This window comes from Fukomys damarensis, unplaced genomic scaffold (genome assembly GCF_012274545.1).
Source record: "Fukomys damarensis isolate Sample0158 unplaced genomic scaffold, DMR_v1.0_HiC HiC_scaffold_37, whole genome shotgun sequence".
Lineage (NCBI taxonomy): Eukaryota > Metazoa > Chordata > Mammalia > Rodentia > Bathyergidae > Fukomys > Fukomys damarensis.
Genome location: NW_022900949.1, coordinates 31,150,627 through 31,177,439, shown reverse-complemented (window position 1 = coordinate 31,177,439; position 26,813 = coordinate 31,150,627). Strand labels below are relative to the sequence as shown.

The 26,813-nt window shown below is 48.3% G+C and overlaps 1 protein-coding gene and 1 pseudogene across 3 annotated transcripts in view; one reads left to right on the top strand and one right to left on the bottom strand.

Annotated features, from left to right (window-relative positions):
• Positions 1-6,889: 6,889 nt before the first annotated feature.
• Positions 6,890-10,469, bottom strand: LOC104871883 (annotated as a pseudogene).
• Positions 10,470-16,974: 6,505 nt separating this feature from the next.
• Tmem40 (transmembrane protein 40) overlaps positions 16,975-26,813 on the top strand; it is a 21,453-nt gene continuing 11,614 nt past the window's right edge. The window contains exons 1-2 of one of the 3 annotated variants that reach the window (XM_010637968.2): positions 16,975-17,280; positions 25,208-25,288. In XM_010637968.2, coding sequence (XP_010636270.1) covers positions 17,169-17,280; positions 25,208-25,288 — 193 coding nt within the window. In that variant the 5' untranslated portion in view covers positions 16,975-17,168. The remainder of the gene's footprint in view (positions 17,281-25,207; positions 25,289-26,813) is intronic. The other 2 variants (XM_010637970.3, XM_010637969.3) reach the window with 2 other exon arrangements.

The window sequence follows — 26,813 nt, the reverse complement described above, 5'->3', positions numbered from 1 at the left end:
TTTTTTTTTTTTTTTTTTTTTTTTTTTTCCGGTACTGGAGATTGAACTTGGGTCCTTGTACTTGCAAAGCAGGTGGTGGAACCACTGAGCTAAATCTCCGGCCCCAATACCATACTGTCTTGATTGCAGTAGCTTTATAACACATCTTAGCATCAGCCTTCTGACTGTTCTTCAGTATTGTAGTGGCTCTTCTGGGGTTTTTGCCTTTCCATATAAGTTTTACAATGAGTTCATTGGTATCAGCGATACCAATGCTGCTGAAATTTTTTTATTGGAATTGCAATAAATCAATACATCAGAGAAGAATTGGCATTTTAACAATCTTAACCTTGGTCCTCCAAGCTCTGGATGCAGAATATTTCTCCATTTATTAATTTCTTCAATCAGTTTGTAATTTTCCACATATATATCTTATATTTATTTTGTTAGACTTATTAACTATTTCTTTTCTTAGGTGATGATGTTATAAATTGTATATATATAAACTATATCTAATCTATAGCAGTAGAAGTGATAGCAAACATTTTAGAGCTTTCAGTGATAACCAACAACTGCCTATGACAATGTACACCACTGGTTCTCTACCACCAATCTATAGCATCTTTGTAGTCAGACTCTGGCTTTACACTGCTAGTATGTAAGAAAGCTACTGACTTTCTTGGTGTCTCAGTTGTTTGTTTCTTTGTCCTTTTTTAGGGTTTCTTGAGACAGGGTCTCAACTATGTAGTTCACACTGGCCTTGAACTCACAATGTAGCCCAGGCTGATCTGGAACTTGTAGCAATCCTCTTGCCTCAGCCTCCCAAGTGCTGGGATTACAGGCTCGCACTACCACACCTGGCAGACTTTCTTTTTTGTTTGTTTGCTTGTTTGTTTGTTTTTGAGACAGGGTCTCACTATGTAGTTCAAGCTGGCCTTGGACTCACTATGTAGTCCAGCCTGGCCTCAAACTCACGTCGATCCTTCTTCCTCAGCATTCCTGAGAGTTGGGATTACAGTTGTGTGTCACCACATCCAACTTGACTTTTATATTTTAACCTGTGTCCTGTGACCTTGCTAAACTGACTTATTAGTTCTAGGGATTTTCTTTCCTTTCCATTTTTTTTTTTTTTTTGGTCTTTCTGCCTGTCTGTCTGTCTATTCCTGGGGCTTTCTACCAAAAAAATCACATCATTGGGGCTGGGGATTTAGCTCAGTGGTTCCACCTGCCTCTCAAGCTCAAGGTCCCAAGTTCAATCCCCCATACCCCCCAAAAAATCAAACAAAGACAGTTGTGTATCCCCCTTCTCAATCTATACTTCCACTTTGCCTTTCTTGTCATAGTCTAGGAGCTACTACCTCCAGCAGGATGTTAAAGAGAGGTAAGAAGAGAGAGCCTCCTTGCTTCCTTTTCATCTTAGTAGGAAAATGTTATTTCTCACCATTGAGTATGATGCTAGTTGGATGCTTTTTGTAACATTCTTAATCAAAGCAAGGACATTTTTCTCTGTTTTTTGTTTGCTAAGGTTGTTTTTATTTTGTTTTGTGTTTCAATCATAAATGAATATCAGATTTCTGCCATATCCAGGACAGGGAGTCTTTCTTGGCTTTTCACTGTGAGATCTAAGAGCTAAGCAAGCTTCCTAGAGTTAAACTCATGCAGATAACAGGGCTCCCTCCCTGGGCTGCAGATCCCAGTCACATTCTCTAGCAGTGTTAAAATGACTCTCTCAGGGTCCCACCAGTTCATAGGCTTTTGCTCTGGACAAGGCAGTTTCAGTTGGGAGTTTCCGGATTCGCTTTGCTCTCGGACGATAGTCAACCCAGCAACCCATTTTCTGATGGTACAAGAAAAGTTTCTGGTTTTCATTTGTTTAGCTCTTTCTTGTTGTGAGGGTGGGAGTTACAGCTTCCAAACTCTGTAGCGAATGGCATTCACACTGGGCATCCTGTCCTCACTGTCAAGGGTGTAGGGTGATTTCTTTTTTTCTGTACCAGGATCGAACTCAGGACCTTGTGCTTGTGAGGCAGGTGGGGTTCCATCCCTGCCCCTGTGTGTGGCGATTTTGCAAAATTTTTTTCCAGTTTGTCAGCTGTCTTTTAATTTTATCTATAATTATTTTTTACATTTTTCTGTAGTATGGTGTGAGAAATAGATCTAATTTCTTTTTGTTTTTTCCTAAAAGTTTATCCATTTTCCCCAACATCATTTGTTTAGAAATCCAGAAATAGGAACATACAGCCTGAGGTGGTTTCATGGTAGTGGTATAATAGCTCTGTATCTGGATTATGGTAGTGGTCACACGGATCTATTGTACAGAGAACAACAGAATTTCTATATAAAACTCCATAGGACTTGGATACCTGGGGTTGAAGATGTAGCTCAGTGGCAGAGTGCTGGCCTGCCTAGCATGTTCGAGGCCTGGGTTTAATCCATAGCACTTCAAAAGAAAAGGAAAAAAAAGAAATGAGAGGAAAGGAGAGAAATGCGGAAAGAAAAAAGAGCATACATATGCGTGAATATATGTGAGAAATGGTGAAAATGGAATAGGCTGTCATCTAGTTAACAGTATCATGCCACTGTCAGTTTCTTAGTTTTGGGGTTGTACTACAGCCATGTAAGATGTCACTTTCAGAAGGACATGAGTGAAAAACACAGGGGACTCTATGGACCATTTTTGCAAGTTTCTATAAATCTATAATTTATGTAAAAGCAAAAAGTTAAAAAGAAATCTACCTTTGCTCTAGTGATTATAGATGCTTCCCTTTGATATTTTGAAAGTTGTCCATTCTATTTTCTTAGGTTCTGGGATATCTTTAATATTTTACTAAACCCCCAATTTAATTTATAAGTTAATTAATATCTGTACCTCCTTCCTCCTGAATAATACAAGAATCTTAGAATGCTTGAACTCCAATGTCTCCAGTTTGATGTGTAGGTTTGAGGTATAAGTTCGCATTCTGTCTTGTGTTTGTAGATCCCCAGTTATTTGTATTATTTCTGAAGACACCTTTTGGGGGGATTATCCACATTTGCCAGTTTCTTTATTATCAGTTCCTTCTTTTTAAATGTTTTTTCAGTACTGGGAATTGAATTCAGGGAACTCTGAGCTACATTCCAAGCCCTTTCTATTTTATTTTTTATTTTTGAGACAGGGTCTGGCTAAATTGCCCAGGAGGGGCTTGAACTTGTAATCCTCCTGCCTCAGTCTCCTGAGTAATTGGGATTATAGATGTGTGCAACCATGCTATCTTTGTGACTCTTTCATCGATGAGGCACCTGACACCCACAATTTAGAGGAAGAGAAGTTTCAGTCCATGGTCAGCCCCCCAGTTGCAGCCCCTGAGGCATCCCCTGGGGTCCCCAGATTCCGCAGATGCCTCAGAGGATTCCGCAGCTTCCCTTGGAGAATCAGAGAGGGCATCTACTGGGCAGAGGCAGGGACCTGCCCCGGACAGGGGCTCCACTGTCCACCTCCGAAGATGCTGAGGTTCCTGGAGTGACACGCCTGGCTGAGGCCACACCACCCCAGCTACACCTCAGCAGGGTCCCTGAGCTTTCAGTGCAAGAAGGAGGAAGACATGTGGAGTGGAGCAAGTAAGGTTGGCCTCTCTTCTATCCGTCATGCATTGCAGAGGAGGGTGCCGTGGCAGGTTATGTGTCGGGGGATGTTGAGGGCGGGAGTGGTGAGTGTCCCTTCAGGCAGTGACCAGAGAGCCAGGCTGCTGGCTGCACATGGGGACAGAGAAGCCAGGTGGTAGAGTCGTGGTTAGGAACAGCTCCTTTGTGAGAGACAGAGCTGTTTGAGCACATACCATCCCCCAGCTGTGTGACCTGGGCTAAGTGACTCAGTCCCTCTGAGACTCAGTTTCCCCTCTGTAAACGGAAATGACAGCACCCACCTCCTAAGGCAGAGCACTTGTCAGAAACACTCACCCGTGGTGAGCCTGCAGGAGGTGGCTTGTGTCATCACACATCTGGTGTGCTGTGTCATCATCACGTCTAGTGCTCTGTGTACCTCTGTGGCAGCCAGAGCCACAGGGACTGTGGTGATCCCTGTGTGTCAGCTCTGGACAGGGCTAAGGGACACCTTGGGAGCTGCTGAGATGTCATATCTGGTGTCTTCCAGGTGATTCTGGAAGGGATTGGCCTGTGACTCAGTGTGTGAGGACAGCAGATCCACCCTCACGCCCTCACACTCTCTGCTCGAGCTGGGACATGGTCCTCTCTGACCTCAGTGTTTGTGGGCTCCTGGTCCTCAGCTCCTGGAGCCAGGACTGGAGCTTTGCTTCCTCCTGGCCCCAGTCTCAAACATGTCTCTGAGTCCTTTTCGTCCCGGTTCGTAGGGGAACCTTGGCTGACATGGGAGGGCAGACTTAGGAGCCAGCCACACGGGCCAGGGGCATCTCCTGGCAGGGAAGTGGGCGCCAGTTCCAGCTCCCGTCATCCCACACCACACCCGCCTCACACCCCCAGGACAGGTGCGTCCTTTGACCTCTGCCGGGCCTGAGCTCAGCCAGATGCTGCCCTGAGAGATCTGTCTTCTGCAACACCTTTCCCAGCACTTGGGCATGGCTCTCAGGGCGGTCTCTTGATTTCCTCTCTCACTTGCTCCCTCCTCCTTCCTTCCCTCCATCCTTTCTTTTCTTTTCTCTCCTTCCCTCCCTCCCTTTATATTTGTCACAAAAGCCACACAGTTGTTTCGTTTTGTTTTTTAGTTCTGGAGATCAAACCTAAGCCTCACCCATGCTAGCCAAGAAAACACCCTGTTGCTGAGCTGCACCCCGGCCTCTCACGCTCATTGGTTCACACAGTCTGTTGAACACGTTCATCCATCCACAGAATCTGTTGCGCATGCTCATTTGTTCAGTGTGTTGATCCGTCCGAAAGAACAGACCCGGCCCCTTCCAGCAGGATCACCAAGCCAGGCATGTTCACCGCGGTAGCGTCCACATGAGATTTCCACCTGAAATCTCCCGCTTCGGGTCACTGCCTGTGTCTCTCTGGTTTCAAGCAGAGATAAGACTCCATGGTCCAGAGCTTCTAAGGAACCGTGCAGCCTCTCATGCTGCGGAGGGTGGCCCCATGGTGCCCTGCAGCCTTAAACATTGGCGTACAAGGGCTTCCGAGCCCCCACTCAGCAAGGGAGAAAAGGAGGTTGCGGCCAAGCCTCTCCTCCCTCTGGCCTTGCAGTGTCTTCCGCCATGCAGCACCCAAAATAATGTAATACTTGTGTACACTCAGATTTCCCTGGTGTGTCACAGGTCGATTTGGCCCTTTGGTATTCCCCCAAATCAAGACAGGGTTACATATTAATTTTTACTTCAAAAAAAGCAATAGGGCTTACTTCAGGCATATCTCCTCCCCCCCCCCCCCCCGCTTCTTCTTCCCCCTTTCTTTTCTAATGCACAACAATCTAGGGCCAGGGATTTAGCTCAGTGCACAGCACCTGCCTGGCAAACACAAGATCCAAGTTCAATCTGTAGTACCAAAAAAAAAAAAAAAAGAGTCAACAATCTACACTTATTTTATTATAATCATTTAAAATTTTTAATCTCCCTTTACACATTATATTAACATTCATATTACAAGGCATTCCATTCACAAATATTACAGTTTGATAAAAACTTTACATACATATCCCTGAAAGTCTATACCAGATTTAGTCACTTTACTAAATCATTAAAATAATAAAAGCAATGACAACACTATCACAATTCTCTTAGAGCAGTAAGTTTTTAAGCACTCTGGTAAAGATGTTTTTTTACAAGTGTAATGTTCAGTGGTATCAAATTACAAGGTCATCAGATACCCAGTGATCAAGTACACTCTAATATCTACTGACAATGACTTAATGATCCATCTTGTCTTCAATGAACAACTGCTGAAAGAAATGAATACTGGGCAACCATGGCTATTTCTAATGCGGCTCTCCATTATGAATAGGTGCTATGTATTTTCAGCACACCACAGACAGCAAGCAGTATTCCTACTGCAAAGTTAGTACTCAAAAAAGTCCCTTCCTCATCACTGTTGGGTTTACTAAATATCAAGACTCTCATTGGCCCCCTGATTTACTGCGCTCACAGCAAGAAACATTTTAGTACTCTTTCCCTATCATCCTCCACCGTGCAATCTCTACCCTTTCTCAGTGTTTCCAAGGTATGCCTTTGAAATAAAAGAGAGGAGAAGTAAGAGGGCTTTTCCTCTCCCATTTCTGACCAAATAGAAGTCTGAAATAGCAGTGCACTACGAAATTCTTATGCTTTGCAACAGTCAGCCACCACCTGGAGCATAGCTATTTTTTGCCATGAACTAAACTTCAAAAAGCTTGAAATGCTTCTGAACCCAATTTTAACACATTTATCTTAAGTCACTGCAAACTACGGACCCATTTATGACAGCAAGTAACCTGGTCAGAGTAGAATTAATCTCAACCAAAGGTCACATAGTGTTCGTAATTATGCATATGGAATTTAAAATGTGTGTGTGTTTCCACATACATATAAAATAAAAAATTTGGAGCAACACAGGTTGCTAGAGTTTCAAGGATTTTCATCTTCAACATTCATTGGAAAGCAGCTGGCTCTTGATGGCCCGTCTGTGGCAGTGATAAAAGCAACTATAAGTGGGTTTAAGTAAAAGTGCTCAAGGGCAAAGTGAGAAAACAGTTGTTCAGAGACTAGGGGTTAGGACGAATATTGAAAGGAGTTGAGCAATGTGTCTTCGATTCTTCTCAGCTTTTTCAGACTCAAGACAAGCTCTTGAGTATTCACACCAAATGCTGTAGAACATTCTTTTCTAAAGTCAAAACAAGTGATTAAAAAAATTGCCTCTTCCTTTCTGTACTCCCAGTAAAATCCATAGTACAGTAAGAAGATACTTTTGAGATGTGCCATCTCGGGGAAAGTTAAAACTGGGTCAAGAAGCGAGGCCGTGTACTATCAAGTCGCTGAGTGAGGATCTCACAGCCAGTGTCTGTTACCAGCAGACTATGCTCAAACCGGAGCAGAACCGCTTTCCATCTCTCAGTCCAACCATCTGGCCAGGTTTCATCCTGCCATCCACCTTCACAAATCATTGGCTCAGTTGTAAATACCTGGCCTGACTTCCTCACTCCAACACCTTTATTTTTGGCATAGTGGGGTACCTTAGGAGCTGTACGAAAAAGCTGACAGATTCCGTGTCCACAATAACTTCGAACAACTGAAAATCCTTTTGCTTGAGCATGCTTCTGAAAAATGTTTCCCAATTCTCGGTATCAAACACCAGGTTTCATTGCATCAGTGACTTGCATCAGGCACTCATACATCATCTGCACTAGTTTCTTTGCTTCCTCATCCACCTCTCCAGCAAAAAATGTCTCATTCAGGTCCCCATGATAACCACTGCAGTAAAGGGTGATGCCCACATTAACTACATCACTTTCTTGCAAAGGTCATCTGTCTGGAATTCCATGGCAAATAACTTCATTCACTGAGGTACGATAAGACTTTGGGGAATTATAATAATTCAGAGGAGAAGGATTACAATTTTTTGCAATACATGTTAAGTGTACAGCATGATCTATTTCTTCAGTAGTTACACCTGGTTTAATCATCCCAGCAGCGATATCTGGAACTTCTCTAGCAAGCCTACATACAAGCTGCATTCCTTCTATATCTTCAGATGAGAGTAATTTAATTTGAGAAGTGCCTTTAAGAGCCTGTTCAGATTCAGACATCCCTAAGGGATGATCGGCATAATCTGGTCTTTGAGTGTAATTTAGACCTGGCCTTGTTGGCATCAGTGGATAATGTGGTCTCAGTTTACCAGCACATTGATATCCTGCCCATGGATCAGTGTCACCTTCAACAGTCCAGGAAGATGCTTCTCGCTTTGCCTTTTCATCCTTTGCTTTCTTATGTTGTAATTTATGAGGAGCCCAACTTCCTTTAGAACATTCCTGGGAGCGGAAGTAAGCGAGCCCTGGGTGCCCATCTCGACGCAGGTGGGACACTGGAGCTTGGTCTCGCACACGGGCGCCTCCCCCGCCGCCACACTGGCCACATGCCGAAGGAGTGCCTCGGGGCGGAAGAGTTGAGAAGGAGGGCGACACCTACACTTATTTACTCATGTAGGAAAGTCCACATTTATTCAATTACAGTCATGTCATCTTGTTCTAGAGCATTGTCATAAGTCTCAAACGCTGAATTCCAGCCAATTTCTTGCGATTCCACTTCCTGTTGAATCACTGGCCCCAACCTCTCAGGGCCAGCAATAGATCTCCCCTTAAATGAGTACTTCCTATCCACGCAGGCTGCTCGCCGCGTGTTGGCAATGCAGTCTCAGTGATCTTATCTCATGAATTCTTCACCCAAGTCATAACGTCTTGCAGGCTGGGCTTCACAAAGTTTCCTTTCAGTCAAGTGTTACTTTCAGACTTATGGGACAGGAGTGGCAACAAAAATGATGACAGTTAAGAATAAGGGTCCACACAAGAGTGTTGAAAAATTGCAGATACCAAAATTCAGAAAATGTTTGTTTATTTCACATGCATGGATTAAGTACACCCATTACAACACATGGCATTCTAAATTATTAAGATTCCTAGACACAGGGTGGGGGATTTAGCTCAGTGGTTCCCCTGCCTGCTTTGCAAATCGAGTACACACGTTATTTGTGCGTTCTGTTTGAATTCTGATTGGTCGTTCTGCAATAGGCATTTACCTGTCATCCAAAGCTGCTGCTTGACAAATAATTATAATTTATTTTATCATTTATTTTAAGTATTAATGCCAATGTATTATTTATTTCTATTTAATTATATACCCTTATTTTATAATTGAGTATGTCCATTTTGTGTTGCAATAGATGTACTAAATGAGTCTATCTGGCTGACCATTTAACTGGGGCTTTTTAAAAAATTGGTACTGGGGATCGAACTCAGGACCTTGCACTTGTGAAGCAGAAAGTGGCACCACTGAGCTAAATCCCCAGCCCAACTGGGGCTTATTTTTGAGGTAGTGCTTCTATTATGAGCACCCTGAAAAAATCATGCCAGGGCTTATTTTCCAGTAATTTTCAGGGATATATGTCAGTAATTTCAGGGTGTAATTTTCAGGGATATACGGAAAGCATGAGAAGAGTCTCCATGAGCCTCTCACAGGGTGGGGGTGGCAGGCACTGTCTGCCCGGCTCAGTATATATACACAGCTCCTGGATTCCTGTCATCAGCACCAAAGCTTCCTAAACTTTATTCATCTACAGCATCTTTCCAGAACCACCTGTATTTCATCTAATACATACTTTTAATGTTTATAATTTTAAATACTATAGTATAACTTTCACATCTTAAAAGAATGCTTTTTCCTTTTTTTTTTTTTTTTCTTCAGTACTGGGAGTGGACACCAGGGTCTCTTTTGTGCTAGACAAGTGCTGTACCATTTAGCTACACCCCGGCCATTTTTTAACTTTACTTGAGAGGAGTCTTGCTATATGCTCCAGGTTGCTACTGAGGTTTCGCCCTCCCACCTCAGTCTTCCAAGTAGCTGGGATTACAGACAGGGGTGCTCACCATGTCAGATTAAAATAATTTATTTTCAAAGAAAGTTTTGTAACCATGAAAGATGGAAACCCAGTACTATCTGACATAAATTAAAAAGAGCTATTGAAAAATAGACAAAATACCAGCAAAGATGAGCAGGGTTATCACATACTAACTAGACACTGCTGCCTGCTGAGGACTATAGGCCTGGGATCATGCTCACTTTATTAAAAGAAGGATTGGGGCCTGGGGATTTAGTTCAGTGGTTCTGCTGCCTGCCTCACAAGCGCAAGGACCTGAGTTTGATCCCCGGTACCAAAAAAAAAAAGAAAATGGTGGGCTGGGGGTCCAACCCAGTGGCAGACAGCTCACTTTACGTGTGGGCTCCATCCCCAGCCCCAGGGAGAGGGCAGGAGAGATACAAATAAGAGGATGTGCTGAAGAGGGTACCTGAAGACACCCTGAGCTGTCTTGAATTTGACAATGGATAGGACTGTTGTAAGTGCTTCAGTGAAGCAGGTAGTAACACTGTAAGGTAGGTAGATTGTGTTTAATTAGTGTGGAAACCATGGCTCAGAGAAGTGAAATTACTTTTCTGAGGTCACAACAGCCAGTGATTACAGTCTGGATTCAAGCCCAGGCTGTCCATCCCCAGTCATGACCGCTGAGCTGTACTTCATCAGAAAGGCCTGGTCAATTTGCAAAGTAAGCCTCTTTCTGATTATGTGATTCTGGACCTGATGTTGTCATAGATGTCATGATCTGAGCCACAGACACAAGCACGGTTGACTCCAGGACACCTGCTGCACAGGTGGACTACAGAGCCCTCATTCTGAGCTTCCCCAGCCTCTCCCTGTCCCTCCTGCACTCTCACCTGCTGCTCCAGAAAGGCTGTGCTCCTGTACCTTGCTACTGTGGGTGGCTCCTGGCCGAATGGCTCTGAATCTTCAGCTAAGACCCACATGGTTCACTTCCTAGACCAGCTGTCAGGTGAATGGGGACAGGAGCTATATCCTCTCCCTTCTTTAAACCACCAGCTGTGTGCCAGACCCTGACCCTGTGCTGAGGCCAGAAACCTGATTTCAACATTTTTTATTTTGGGGCAGGTTTTCACTAAGTTGCTCAGGCTGGGCTTCAAATTGTGATACTCCTGCCTTAGCCTCCTGAGTGGCTGGGCTTACAGGCATGTGCGCCAGCACACCTGACTTCTTTGCTGAGCCCAGCAGTGCTGCGTGCGGTCAGCCCTCATAGCCTGTGTTCCTGTCTCCATGAGGATCACGTGCTGAGCCCTCAGAGCAGTGGATTGAGAGGCACCTCCATGTACTTCTGCTGCATGAATGGACCTAAAGTCCAGCTGAACCCCATCTAATAGAGAGACCTTTCTTCATTCTATCACCCCAGCTCTTTCCACTGCAGAAAACCTCTATGAGCCTCAGGGCTCATACCTGGCAACAGGAAAATGGACTCCCAGCCCACTTCTTCCCTCCTTTCTAACTGTGCCAATATCACCAGGAAAGAGGACAGCATCTCATGATTGTCCCCAAACACTTTTCTCTAGGGAAAGCTTTTGTTCCCCTTGCCTGAAAGCTAAATGTTCATCCCTCTGGAAGCCACTAAATACATCTGAGGCCTCTAACTTCCTTTCCTGGAGAAGCCAGGATCGTGGCTGTGAGGAGTAGTTAGATGACTGAAACTCCAGATCCCACCAGGGAGTTGCTCTGTGATCTTGAGCTGGGCCTTGGTATCTCCCATAAAGCTCACTGCGTGGCTGTGGTGCCTATTTTCTGGGAGGCCAGCTTTTCCACTGAGTGCAGTAGACCGGGCGAGTTGGGCTGGGTCCCACCTCTACCCAAGATTCCTTGTGACCTCTGGGCCTTTCTTCCTGTCCGGAGAGTCTGTGGCCAGGCTGCAGGGGCTATGAGGAGACAAGAAAATGACCTCAGTGCCTTCACAGCAGAGTGTTAGCACACTGCAGAGCTGACAGGATTGTCACCTGACGAACATCAAGGACTCTCAGTGGTCCACAGTGAAAGTACATCAGACAGGCAGAAGATGAGCAAAAGACAAGATCAGACATTTCCTGAGGGTGGGCACAGATGGCACAAACATGCATGGGTCAGTGTGCTACCTCCTTAGCCCTCAGGGAAGTACACCACGAGAGCAACCAGTGTGGTTAAAATAATAATAATAATAATAACACCGCCCAGCACTGTGAGGATACGGAAGAACTCGACCCTCATCCACGGCTGGGGGATGTGAAATGGTCCAGTCACTCTGAAAAACACTGCGGGAGTTTCTTAAAATGTTCTCCATGCAGCCCAGAAACTGCTCTCCTGAGCATTTAGCCCCGCAGAAATGAAATCGCTTTCATGTGGAAACCTGGCCTTGGATCCTGATATTGTCTGAGCCGTGATGGTCATCCTTGGCAAGTGGCTGCCTGCAGTGGCACGTGCACACAGGGACATCGCTGTGTGCTGGAAAGGAGCGAGCTGTCTGTGCACGCAATGGCTCTGAGTCTGCAGAGTGAATGCTGGGACAGATCCTGAGTGCAAGGGGCTGCTGTCTCCACGGTCCCGTTTCTGTAGAAGACCAGGAGCTTGGATCTGCTTGGATGCGCTGTCTGAAATATTATTTGTCTAAAGGATTTTTCTGCCTTTTTTAAAAAAAGGAAGTTCTGTTGAATCTAAAGCCTACCTTTTGTGCTTGACAGAATGAGATAAGATTTTCCCCAGCCCCTCTTTTTAAAAATGTAACGCTAAATCCTCTCAGGATGGTAAGGAGCAGCTTTTTGCCCTCAGCCAAGACAGGTTTTCCTCATGCTGCTTTACAAATGAGATAGCTGAGGCCCAGATCCGGGGGTGAGTCGGACTTAGTCCAAGTCTATTATGGCTGGGCATGGTGGCATGTGCGTGTTATCCCGGCATTTAGGAGGCTGAGGCAGGAGGATCACCACAAGTTTAAAATAAATATGTATATTATATGCTTATTACATATATATGATATATAAAATCTCTGTCTCAGATAACATTGGCTCCAGCCATGGCTCCTCCTGGCATAGACTTACAGATTTCAATATGGGCCAGAAGCTCATTCTTCAAACGCGAATATCAGTGGCACCTAAGGCTGTGTGTGGACTTGGGGTTCCCCCGTGGAGGAATGGGGAGGGTCCTGTTCTCCAGTCAGAGAGACTCGGGTGTGAATCTGAATGCTGACCCCACCACTTCCCAGTCCTGTGCCTCTGAGTCGATCACTTCAGCTTTCTGAGTCTCACCTTTCTTCCTGTGAAAGGAATTCAGTACTCTCTGATTCAGAGAATTCGTTTAATACAATTATTAAAGGCAACCCTGTCCCCAGACATCCTTCTGGCACCCAGACACCAGCTCATGTGAAGAACCAAGCTCCGGGGTACTCCTAGCAGGCAAACCTCCTCTCTCTGTTATAGGCAGCTAAATTAGATAGAAATTAATATACCACCAGAAGGAGGCTGGGCTGTCAAAGAAGTCAGCAGAAAAAATAAAAGTCATCACAACTGTAGCTGGAGGCACATCTGTCAAAGGCCAGGCCTCAAGATAAAGATGGAATCAACAGGCCTTCATGCCTCCCACTGGATAGGCAGTAACTTGAAGATTATACTATAACTGGTATCACCTGGCCCAATAAAGTTCAGATAGTCATTAGTCACCTAGGTGGGTGACCAGAACCCCTGGACCCATCTCTTCCTAAACATGCCTTTGTTCTTTTCATGTACCCTTGCTACATGCCCCTGTTGGATCAACATTACCAAAGCCACTATGTTTGTAATCCTGTGGGTTGGTCGTAGCTTGACCCACATTGTATCTGTAACACTCAAAAGTCTCACTTCCACTCCACGGAACGTGAACAGCCAAAAAAGGCCTCCAAGATGCTGGGTCCTAAAACCTAGCAAGGCTCCGGGAGCTCGACGGAGGAAGGAGAGTAACCCAGGAAGGAACACACCAGGCTAGATGGTAAACAGACCTTTATTAGTCTGGCCAGACGGCACTCTCAGAACCAAGTAGCTGGCTCACAGAGGCGCCAGCTCAGGGGCTGAGGTCCTTTTTATAGGGGGTAAAAAGGGGGGTTAACATTCTAAGCTTGTAGGCAGGGAACAAAGGTCTGCTGATCTGAGCTGGTGGTCCGCAGTCACGTACTCGGCAGTCACACATTGATGATTAACAGATACCTATAGGATGGTTCAAAGGCCACCAAGACATTTAGGATGAGCAAACAGTTCGACAATTAACTTGGGGTCTTTATGTATCTCACAGTCTAGAACCACCAACTTACACTTCATCAGGATCCGGACTTCAAACAGTACAAGATTGCCTTACATTCCTAAATCAAGGTTTGAACAAAGGTCAGAGCTATGGCTACAATGGGAGGGGGTTAGAGCACTATCTCCTAGGCCCTTTGTCATTTAAATTCAGGCAATTGTAATTCAAGTTTTACAGTACCCACCTATGGTTTTACTCTTAGCAGACATTTTCAGAGAAGTAGGCTTGTTGGCACCCCATTTCTGGGACCCCTCCTGTCTCTTAGGAGCTATTCCTATGCCCCAATAAACCTTTGCTGCTCTCAACCTCCTTTGTCCTTTGGAATTCATTCTTCAATTTCAGGGGGCACCAACTCAGGCGTGTCTGACAGGTTGGAAATTGGCAGGTTGGGAGTCACATTTTTCCCACTAATCACTTCCATGCCTGCAGGGCACAGGCCATGGAAGAAGTCTCCAGGGGTGCTGATGGGCCTGTATTCAGAGTCTGCTGTGACGCAGCTGCTGTCTCATCGTTACTGATGGGGAAACTGAGACCATGCAGCCTAGCTGTTGTTGCAGGGCACACGTGCCTGCTGAATCAGGCACCCAGCTGGCAGTTCTGGAATGTGAGGAAGCCAGATGCCAAGCTCTGCTGCTGAGCTGGCACCTGGGGGTGTCACCTGTGTCCACAGTGGAGGGAGGTTGTCCAAGAGTCACGCGTGCACAAGGGAGGTAGCTCTTGCTGGAGCTGGGCTCGAGCCTCCATGACGTCTGCCCTCAGTGGAGAGGAAGGAAATGCCCCTGGGTTGAGTCTCCGTCCCGTCCCAGGTACACACCACTGGTGCCACAGGGGAGCAGAGAGGGAGACTGAGGCTCAGAGAGAGAGGCACCTCACATTGGGAATGGGAAACCTACAGTGTGCCAGGCTTTTAAGCCTTTACATGGTAGGAAGCATTTTTCAGTGTTTACGCTCACACATGGGCTGTCATCAGAATGGCAGGACAGGGCTTATTAAAACACAAATGTAGAGGGGCAGAGATTTAGCTCAGTGGCACAGTGCCTTCCTGGCAAGTGCAAAGTTCTGCATTTGATCCCCGGTACCAAAAAACAAAGCAAAACAAAACCCCACTGATGTAGAGACCACTCCTGGATTTCTGACTCCATCGGAGTGTGAACCTGCATTCTAAAAAGGCTCCTGGGCCAGAGATTTAGCTGAGTGGCTCCTCTGCCTGCTTCACAAGCACAAGGGCCCAAGTGTGATCCCTGGTACCAAAATAAATAAATAGGTTCCTGGTGTGTTGAGGCTGTTGTTCTGGGACCACATTTTGAGATAGTTGAAGTCAACCTCCTTTCTCCTAAATAAGGGTAGTCCTCAAGTTCCTTGCATACCTCTAGGGATGGAGAGTTCATTGCCTGTCCTATCAGCCAACTTCGTTTCTAGATCTTATCTTGACAGGAGTTGTGTGCACTTGTCTGGAGCTGGAACCTGATACTGTATGCTGTCCCTGTGGCCTCTGGCCTGATGCTTTCTTTAGGAAGGAGCTGTTGGAGGGGAGAGGAGGCACACGGTGAGACCCCACAATCCATCACCCACCAAGCTCTGTCCACTCTGCTCTCTGAATCAGCACTGTCCAACAGATACACATTCTGAGCTACCTAGAAAGTCTGCATCCACCACAGATTTAAAAAGTTCCATGTCTACAATGAAAACTGAAAGTATTAATAATACATGTTTCATTTAACCCATTATGTCCAAAGTGTTATCTGTCATTTCTTGTTTTTTGGCAGCACTGGGGACTGAACCCAGGGCCTTGCACTGAGCTACATCCCCAGGCATTTTTATTTTTATTTTGAGGTAGGGTCTCCCCAAGAGAGACCCAGGCAGGCCTTGAACTTGGGATCCTTCTGCTTCAGCCTCCTATATAGTGGCGATTACAGGCATGCACCACCAAAATATTATCATTTTAACAGATGATTAGTAGAAAATATTAATGATGTAAAAAAATATATATATATATGTAGGTGTATATATTTTCCATCCAAATCTTCCTTTTTTTTTTTTTTTTTTTAAACAGGGTCTCACTATGTAGTTCAGTCTGGCTTTGAATTCACTATGCAGCCCAGGCTGGTCTTGAACTCACAGTGATGTTCCTGCCTGAGCCTCCCAAGTGCTGAGACTAGAGGTGTGCACCAGCACTCCAGGTCCACCCAAGTCTTTGAAATCCAACATGTACCTCATGCTCATAACATATCTCAGGTCTGTGTGGCCACAGTTCAGGGGACCCGTGACCTTACATGACTGGCGGCTGCTTCCCCTGCCCCTGTCCCTAGTCCCCACCTCCCTGACTATGGACCCTGGCACCCAGATGCCTGCCCCTCACCATGAACTCACAGATCCTATATGAAATGTATTCTTGGTCGCCCACATCCTCCTAGTAGCCCTGTGGTCTGGCTCCCAAGTTCCCATCTCTGCAGCTCCCACTCTCCCTTGCAATCATGGAAGATTTGCACACACTCAGCACAGCGAGCGGTACCTCCTGCTCCTGGAAGCCCCTTGGCCAACCTTTCAGTGGACTCATTCAGCAGAATCCATTGAGCTCTTGTGATGTGTTTATCTTGTCCTAGGTCCCAGAGGATGGGACAAATAAGTACAGAGGAAACAGACAGAATGACGTCAGGTGGTGACAGAAAGGGAAGGGCAGTGCTGGGGGTCACTACTGTGTAGGGTCAGGGAAAGCCTCAGAAAAGATAATGCTTGAATTCAGACTAAGGAAGGGAAGCAGGGATGCATGGCTTTCTTGGGGGAGACAGGGAAGAGGCCTTACAAAGGCTGTGGGGCCTGCAGGAGTGTCTGGGACTCAGGCCAGTATAGCTGCAGCAGAGTGGGAGGGGAGGCCCTAGAAGCCGAGGTCAGGAGAGGGAGGGGTGTGGGGCAGATGGCTCAGGCCTGGTGTGGAGAACTTGGGCTCCACTCTGAGAGGGCCCAGAGGGAGGATGGGAGGGAGCGCCCTGATGAGGACAACCTCAGGGTGGAGCAAGTAGAGGGAAGGGACCTGGCTCCCTCTGCCCCAGAGAGGGCAGTGCAGTATCCACTTACAGGATCCCCAAGCCCCTGACTCCCCTGGTCTCCTCCTCCTTGGGGCCCAACCTCAGCCTCAGGACTGGGGAGCAACCGGAGAGGCCAGTTGGGACACATGACAGGGGCCTGAATCACCCCCACTGGGATGGAGGGCACCCCGGACAGTGCGCTCCACCTCCTCCTTCCTGAGTTACTGCCCATCTGCCTCTCTCAGGGCTGGGGGAAGAGTCCAGTCAGACAGGAAGGCCTGGGGCTGATATCATGGTAGGCAGGAAGGAATGCCACCCGGGTGAGCAGGAGGCCAGGGCCACGTCATGGCCCCGCCTCCTGCTGTCACAGGTGCCGCCTGCCTCCTTCCCTGCCGCCTGCCTGCCCCAGCCACACAGCTGGCTGCACACCTTGCTGCTCACCTTGCTCTTCACACAGGTAGTGGCGGTGGGCTGGGGTGGGGTGGGGGGTATGGGATGGGGTCAGGTCCTCCCAGGCTGACCCCAGGCTGACCCGCTGCTTCTCAAGGGTGGCTGGAGCCCCAGCCCTGCACTTCCCTAGTGCTGAGAGCCTCCTCTCTCTCAGGAGAAATCAGGGAGGATGACAGATGCTCAGTCCCGGGGTTGTTCTGAGACTGCCACCCGGCAGGTGTCCGGCTTCCAACTGTGTTACCAGCTTGGTGCGGAGTGTTCAGAAGCCCCTTGTCCTCACTGGGCCTCAGTTTCCCCAGTGGCGGATAATGGCTTTCTCATTCTGCTGCTGCCAGAAGGAACAGCATAGGAAGGCAAGGATTGTCCCCAAAGGTCTTACCCTCTGCTGCCCTGGCAGCCACCCTTCCTCTTGGGAGGAAACTGCCCTGGGCCTGGGCCTGATGGACCAGGGGGAACCACCCGCTGAGGACAAAATGCTGAAAAAGGCTGGGCCTTGGGCAAGGGCCCCTGCCGCAATCTTATACAGGTGGTGCGGCCTAGGAGGGGTGGCCCGGCTGACCCTCAGGGCTCACTCAGCCCTCGGGGACATCCCTATCCCAGGACATCAGTCCATATCCTGGGGCTGGTTTTGCCCCCAGCATCTTGACTCTGTCCTCAAGCCAGCCTTCTTTTTAAATTTTTGACGGAACTGGCGATTGGACCCAGGGCCTCTGCCCTGACTGCATCTTCAGCTCTTTTCAGACAGGGTCTCACTAAATTGCTCAGGCTGTGCTCAAACATGTATCCTTCCACATCAGCCTCCCAAACTGCTACGATTACAGGTGAGCACCACGTGCCTGGCTCAGCATGTGTCTCCTTTTACGGGGGATAAGAAGATTATTCTGTTTATTCAGAAACTGGCACACCCCTGTAATCCCAGAGCTCTGGGAGGCAGAGGCAGGAGATTGCAAGTTTGAGCCTAGTTTGGGCAACTCAGCAAGACCCTGTCTCAAAATAAAAACCGAGTAGCCAGGGATTTAGCTCAGTGGTTCCACCGCCTGCCTTGCAAGCACAAGGACCCGAGTTCGATCCCTGGTACCAAAAAAATTAAAATTGAAAAAAGGGCTGAGATGTCTCTCAGTGCAGAGGGCCTAGATCTCATCCGCAGTAATGAAACAAAACCAAAACCAAAACTCCAGAATTGTGTACAGCCCTCACTGGGAGTCAGGAGTGTGTGTTGAGAGGCTTATGGGAGGGAATCGTGCCCTGGCTTGTTGTAGGTTCTAACCAAGCAGCTATGTAAGTAACAATGCCCTCTGCGCTCAGAAGGCCCTGGCTCTAACTCTGGCTGGTGTTACTCTGGAAATACTGGGCTGCCGGTGCCAGAAACATTCAGAGGCTGCAGTCGTGGGATCTAATGCACCACTGTGCCCATGGACCAGGCCAGGTGCTGCAGGTGTTCACAGCAGCCCTGTGTGTGAGGTCTTCATGTTTTTGCCTCCCCATATAGTAGCTGTTTTGTTTGTTTGGTTTGTTTTTGTTTTTATACCGGGGATGGAACTCAGGACCTTGCACTTGCAAGGCAGGCATCTGCGAGACAGGTGCCGCTGAACTAAATCCCTGGCTATAGCTTTGTTGAGATATGATTTGCAAGCCATCAAATTCACCCTCTCACGATGTATGTTCAGTGGTTTTCAGTACATTCAGCCATCACCCTGGTCTGAGTAGAACATTTTTATCATCAGTGCAGTTACTTCCTCTGTCTCCTCCCTTGGCAGCACGCAAGGGCTTCGTCTCCCAGGCTGGGGCTGGGCCTATGTCCTGGCTTCTCTTTGGCACGGTACTGTCAAGGTCTGCCCTGTGGTTGTGAGAGTACTCCCACTGCGTTGCTGGTAGCACTGCGTTATGCAGTTACATCACAGTTTGTTTATCCACTCAGCATGTGTCTCCTTTTGAGGGGGCATTTGGGTTGCTTCTGCTTTTGACTGTTTTGCTTACTGCTGCTATAAAACGGCACCCGTGTCCCAGTCTCCATGTGTTGTTTGTTTTTAGCTCTCTTGCACGTATATCTAGGATTGAAGTCACAGAGTCACTTGATAGAGCTCTGTGTTTAACATTTTGAGGAACTACCATTTTCCAGTCCCCCCAGAAAAGTCTAAAGTTTCTTGGGTTTCTCTATCCACACTTGCTGCTGTCTGTTTGCCTCACCGTGACTATGCTGGTGGCTGTCAAGTGGTTCCTCAGTGACAAACGACATGGTGCCCCCCACGATGCTGTTGACCATCTGAACATCTGTTCAAGCCTTTGGCGATTCTGAAATGGGTTATTCCTTGTGCACTGCTGAAGTGTACCTGCGCCTGTTTGCCCATGTGAGGATTCTGAGGCTGTGAGAGTGGATGTCAATTCCTGAGGCCAGTGAGGGGGCCAGGAGGCCTGAACGCCGGTCACACTGGATGCTTCCTTTCTGGTTTCTATTGTGGTCATGTGCGTGCACGTGGGTGTGCGTGCGCGAGTGCATGTGTGTGAGAGACAGAGACTGAGACAGAAGGGTAGAAGAGACAGACAGAGACTGGAGAAAAAGAGAGAGGAGACTGATGTGGCTCTGGTTATCATGTACTTAACCAGTCACTCTATCGAGCTTGGACAATTAGAGCTAGGGAAAGCCTTCAGTGGCTTTGTAAAAAACTTTTTCCCTATTAATCTTCACATTTATCAATGAGGCCTCAAAAAAAGTTTTGTTGGGGATGCATGCCCTCCTAGCTTTCTTGGTTCCTAAACTTGGACAAATTATGATTTGACCAGAAAATCCAAAGCAGGACTAATATTCTGGCAAGCTGTAAGGATCCAGAGCAATTGTCATCCAACTTTGTGATCATCTTAGTCACTTCCTTGTCCCTGGGACAAAATACCTAACACTTGCCACTTAAGGGAGGAGAGGTTGATTTTGACTCACATATTTGAAGTTTCAGTCCTTGTATGGTCACCTGGCTCCAGGTATGGGGGTTCTGCTGGAAGAAAGCCGCTCACCTCATGGTGGCAAGGAAGTGGAGAGAGAAGGGAGGAGCCAGGGAGGAATCTATACCCTTCCAGGCCACACCCCCAGGGACCACCTCTGGCCAGGCCTCACCACCCAACGACACATTTAGCTATAAACTCATCAACGGACTAGTCCACCTGTGGGTATAGCGTGCCCATGGTCCAGTCACCTCCCCAAAGCCCCACCGATGAGCTCATGAGGATTGGGGGACTTCTAGAACTAAACCACAACAGTGATTGTGCACTCTTCTCGAGAAAGAAGCTGGGCTGTGGAAAGAAAGATGCTTTGGGCATATCCAGCACGAACATGGATAGATTTATATATCTCAGGTGGTCCCTGGCTTAATGACGATTCCATTTACAATTTTCCAACCTTATGATGGTGCAAAAGCAACACGCATTCCGCAGAACTCATGTGTTGGCTTTTGAGTCTGGGTCTCTTCCTGGGTTAGGTAGGGTATGCAGTCTCATCCTCTCAAACGACTGACTCTGGGCAGGACAGGCAGCAGTCAAACCGCGGTCATGGAGCAGGGTGCCTTTGGGGGGGTTCACAGGACGTGGCTGACTCTGCAACATGCTGTGTTGCTGAGCTGTGATGCCGGCTAGGTTAGGTGTTTTCAGTGCCTTTGTGACTTACGATGACTTCAACTTACTAACCTATTGCAAGCAGAGGAGCCTCTGTGTACACAGGAAGCTGCACCACCAGCTCATGTCTCGAGGCCCAGCCATCTCTAAGTGAGGGTTTCATCACTGTGACATGCATGGAAGTCCACCTGTCGAGGAGTATCCTTATGATTATCCCAGGGAGCTATTGTTTCATGGGCGAGATCACATCTGTAACAGGGCTAACGCAGGACTTGAACTAGGAATGGGGCCGGTCTGTTCTTCCCTCTTCCTGTTGTTCATTTGCACACTCATGATTAGAGTTATCTTTTTTTGTGGCTTCTTTGCAGAGACTCTTTGAGTTTACTTGTCCCACTAAGGGGACTGATTCAGTGAAAGCTGTCGTTTGAGCCTCAAATCCCCCAGCTAGCCTCCTATTTACACCACAGTAGACAGCAGTAGTTGGCAGAGATAAGACAACATACATTTGTTTGCCCTTGGGCTCCATGCTGGCCTCCTGAGACCCTACTTGGGGACGTGACATATAGCGTCTGATCTACGGGATGGGGGGGACACAGCAGGGTTGAGTTCTATATTGTTTACTGGTTGTAGTTTAAAATATGTAAAAATAAATGTTCTCTCCTTTTCCTCCTTTACATTGGTGACCATTGCCGGAGAAACTGATAGATTCTGAGCTCAGGCCATGTGCCCTAGCACAGCCACTCATGAGTTTGTCACCTATACCACATCATGCTCAGGACTACACCAAGGCTGTTGCTTTTAGGAAATTATTTGTACACTGAGTTGGTAGCTGCCTTGGTGACACTACAAGGTCCTGAACCTCTCCTCTCAGCTCAGCAGGCCTTGGCCCCTCTTTCGGCAGTGGCCATGAGGAGGCCTGGGGACAGTCTCCATTTCCCACATCCTCTGGATCCCAGTGGATATGAGGGACAGAGGGAAGGTCTTCTTCATGGTGGACTCTGCTTCTGGGTGTCACACCTGATGTGTCCCTTTTCACCTTGTTTTGGTCTAGGTGCCCTCCTGGACCCTTGAAGGTTGGTGCCAGGTGCTGGCTGCATCATGGGCGATGGTGACCACAGGGTCTCCCTTGCTTGTGCTCAGCTGGCTGCGCACTGTGAGCTGTTATCCACCCATTAAACTTCCTACCTGACGTGGAACAAAACAAGGCGGGGAGTGGAAACTGGCATTTTGCTTCTCTACCTCTGTGTCACTGCAGCGAAATGCCTGAGGGTATCATGTACAAGAAGGAAAGGTTCATTGTGGCTCACAGCTTTGGAGATTCTGGCCCAGGATCAGAAGCTCCATTGCTATCTGTGGTGGTCAGGCAGCGCATCAAGGAGCAAAACCTGCGGCCTAAGGGCTAGGAATAAAGAGAAGGAAAAAGAGACCAGGGCCTCCACTCTGCTCCACTCCACTCAAGGCCATGCCCACAGTGACCTCACTTCCTCCTAGGCCCCACCTCTTAAAGGCATCACTACCCAATGGCACCACACTAATGTACCAAGCCTCTAAGACATGAGCTTTAGGGACACTCAAGATTCAAACTACAGTAGGATCCTCTCACAAGGACTTTGTCTTCAGATGTGTGTTCTTCTTCGTACTCCTCAATGTGTGCCCTTGGGCAAGTCCTCTGCCCTTTCTGGGCCTCAGGGAGTTTTTGTACACTTCATTTGGTTTGGTTTTTTGAGACAGGATCTAGCCCCGGATGGCCTGGCGATCCTCCTGCCTCAGCCTTCCTCCCCAGTACTGAGATTACAGGTGTGTCTACCACACCTGGCTGGACCTTGGTTGTGATCCTCTCAAGTTGGGGAAGGAAAGAAGCCTCAAATTGGAGGGGCAGAAGGATAATGAGGGCCCGTGGCAGGCAGGGAGGGTGGAGAGGAAGGAGAAGCGCATGAACGGGGAAGGGATGCTGAGGCTTCTGTCTCCATTCTCTCAGATGCACGGCGCTGTGTTTTGTTTTCATGAAGCTCCGTCCCTATTCCAGGGACAAAGCCATGACTCCTACCTCAGGGGCTCCGAGTCCTTGTTATTTTCGAGCATTCCTGGGACAGAAAGTGTCCCTATCTTGTAACTGGGGAAACTGAGGCTTAGAGAGAAAATGGGATGTGCCATATCCCAGAGCTGGGCGGGGAATCGGGCGCCGCGCCCTCTGCCTGAGAGTGTGTCCTGGCCATGGGGTGATGTCTCGTTGTGTTTTCCTATTCACAGCCCCATGGGAGCCCCAGAACCCTTGTGAGTGACCATCCTGGTTTTTGTTTGTTGTTGTCTTCCTTTTCTTGTTGCTGGCGTGCTCCCTTCAGTAGTACATATACCTTTCTTATTGCTGTGGCAAAATACTCAACACTCAACGTTAAGGAGGAGAGGTTTATTTCAGCTCCCAGTTTGGAGAAGTTTCAGTCCATTATTGGCTGGCTCCAAGGCAGGGTGGCGTGGCAGAGGGACATCACAGAGGAGAAACAGTCCACGGCGGGCGGGCAGCCAGGAGACAGTGAAGCAGCCGTAGTAGTCTGCTTCCCTTTCTCCCTTTATATTCTATCAACTAACTGATTGGTGCCACTCACATCCAGGGTGGGGCTTCCACTCTCCACACCCAGAGCCATGCTAATTCCAACCAGTGGACTAATTTAGTACAACACACCCTTGATCCCAGCGCTCGCGCCCTAGATCCAACCAGCTCTGAAAAGCCCCACCTGTAAGTGTGTGAGGCTTTGGGGGGACATCTAGAGGCAAGCCACAGCAGCTGAGCTTTTTGTTTTGTCCTCACAGTGCAGAGGATAGAGTCCTGGGCCTTGCTGGTACCAGGCAAGTGCTTATCACTGAGCTGCACCCCAACCCTAACCCCTGTCTTATGCATTAAGAGGGGGCTGTCAAGGAGGGCAGTGATGGCTCCAGGGTTCTCATGACAGTAACACAGGTATGACGGTCCCTGAGGATACACAGCCCCTCGTCAGGGTTCCACAGCCCCTCGTCAGGGTTCCACAGCTGGAAAAAGATCGTTCCTGTCCATGCCGGGTCCCCCAAGTCCATGTGTGCTTCAGTGTCCTCCCCAGCTCTGTCTTTTTTTTTTTTTTTTTTTTTTTTTTTTTTTTTTTTTTGGATTTTTGAGACAGGGTCTCACTATGTAGTTGAAGACTGACCTGGAACTCACTATGTAGCCCAGGCTGGTCTTGAACTCACAGCGATCTTCCTGCCTCAGCCTCCCATGTGCCAGGATTACAGGCAGGCACCACCACGGCCGGCATCCCCAGCTGTCTCGATGGAGAGAGGGACGAGAAACACTGAACCCTGGAAGGCAGCACTGTCCAGAGTGGGAAGTGAGGGTACCCAGGCCTGGATGCCAGGAGGAGAAGTGATCTCAGGAATGCCAGGGACACTCACCTGATGGCATTTCCCATGCCTGTGCTGGACATTGCCGGCCATGTGCCCGGGGAGGGTGAGATGGGATGGAGTGAGTGCTGTTCCTCCCGTGGGCCTTGTCAGAGCCTTGAACCTGCTGTTCCTGTATAAGCACACTGCACATACTCCCAGACTGATATAAACATCCGCTCCCCACTTAGGGAGCATTTCAGGGGCCTGCCGATAGTGTCCCAAATAGGTCCTCACTGACAATCGTGTTACTCCTGAGTCACAGAGTTCTTTGTCAGGTGGACAGATGAACCTCAAAGGCTTTGACTAGAAGGGAGGGTCAGGGTGCCGGGATGTCCAAGCTGGAAGGACCCAGTTGTCTCTGCAGCTGGAGACTGAGGTCCAGGCAGTACAGCTGCGGAGGGCTGGACACAGGCCTGCTGTGCAGGACACAGCTGTCATCTTCAGGGAGGAGGAACTGGGGTCCGCGTGAACCACACTGGGCCTGTGGACAGAGCCCTTGCTAAGAAGCAGATTACACACCTGAGTCTGTTCCCATGAGCCTTTGTGGCTGCCTCACCCCCGCTGAAATCCAGCTCACCCTGGCTTTCCACCGCCTCCTCCTGATACTGCTGCCCGACATGCAGACCATAGCGGTGACCCTTGACCAGTTCTCCTTCATGTCCAGGCCAATTCATTCATTCATTCGTTCATTCATTTTTTTTGAGACAAGTTTTCACTGTGTAGTTTAGGCTGGGCTTGAGCTCAATATGTAGCCCAAGCTGGCCTCAAACTCATGGTGATCCTCCTGCCTCAGCCTCCCATATGCTAGGATTACAGGTGTGTGCCACCGTGCTGGGCTTCTTTTTCTTATTTATTTGTCAAACTCCTTATATAGTAAGGATATTAACGGAAGTGAAAGTAATTATTTGTTGTTATTTCTCCAGGGAACGCCATGGAGACTTCAGGGACCTCCTCCCAGTCTCAAGATAGCAGTCTTGTCCACAGAGAAGCAGAAGATCCACCCTGTATGTTCACCTGCTCTGTTTCTGGACAGAGGATCTGGGGGGGCACTAATGTGGGGCTGACGTTGAACTAATGTGAACCCAGCTGAGCTCATGGGGCACCCCGGGAAATTGAGACTTTTCCCAGGTGCACCATGGGCTGCCCCTTGCTGAGAGGACCTCAGGTGCTCTCCACATCTCCTGGCAGCGGGAGGGCAGGGGGTGGGCAGCCCTGGGGAGGGTCCTCCAGAGATGGGCAGGGTCCTGGTGGTCCCAGGGTGGAGTGCTAGAAGGCTCCTGGTCAGCTCCCAGCTGCCTGTCTGGTGGTCTCTGGACCGGGCAGGGAGCTTCGAAGTCCCTTCCTAGGCTCCATATTCGGAGGAGTCCCGCTGAATGCTTCCTAGAAAGCCGGGACCTCCCACACCTCCCATGGGTCCACACAGAGCCCTGGAGTGCTGGTGTCCTAGGGGGATGGGCGGGGACACTCTCCCCTTGCTGTGTGCCTCCCAGATGAAGAGACGGACCTCCACCAGCAAGACAGGAAGGCGGGGCTGCTTTCCCAAGAGCTGTATAAGAGAGACAAGTCCTCCTCCTCCTCCTCCTCCTCCTCTTCATCCTCTTCCTCCTCCTCTTCTTCCTCAGGTATAGCACAGACGTTCAGGGCTGGGGTTGGCTTAGTGACAGAGTGCTTGCTGAGAGTGCACAAGGCCCCAGGCTCCCTCTCTCCAAGCACCTGCAGCAAAAACTGACTCACGATACAGTATATGTGCCAGTATGTGTGTGAATTTGTAGGTCAAAATTGTATTCAAGAAAAACAGTCTACCCTCTGGCCTAAGGTAGGGAGGCCAAGACAGGAGGATGGGCTGAAGTTGAAGCCTGAGTTACGTACTGAGTTTAAGGCCAGTCAAAACTACATAGTAAGGCCTTGACTCAAAAAGAAAAGAAAAGAAAAGGGGGAAAACAAAAACAAAAAAAACACCACTTAGCACAATCCCTCACCCTTGAAGTAAGTGACGTACTTGATATATCAGGGCTGTTCTCCCTCTTCCCTCTAGGCCCAGCTACCTGTTTGTCCTTGAGCCCAGCTGTACTGTCATCAAGTAGACAATTCTGTTTTGTTTCGTTTTTTTCTGAGACAGGGTCTCCCTGTGTAGTTCACGCTGGCCTTGAACTCATTATGTATGTGGCCCAGGCTGGCCTCGAACTCACAGCGACCTTCCTGCCTCAGCTTTCCGAGTGCTAGGATGACAGATGCGTGCGACCACGCCCGGCTACAGCTATTTTTTCATTTCCTGAACAAAACCTGGAGTGGCTGCATCTCATGTAGAGCGCTATGCAGGGCTCTCAGGGTTACTTGGCGCTGAAGTCTCTGTTGAGGGCTCATATCCTTTCTGTGCCCCTAAGCAGCTATGGGTCCTTGGGAAAAGGGCTGACCCTGTAGTCCCTGCACCCTGTGCCTAGCAGAAGAGGATAGCAATAGTCAGTAACCCAGGATTATGCTGAGGGCTAAATTCTTTTCTTTTTTTTTTTTTTTTTTTTTTAACTAGGG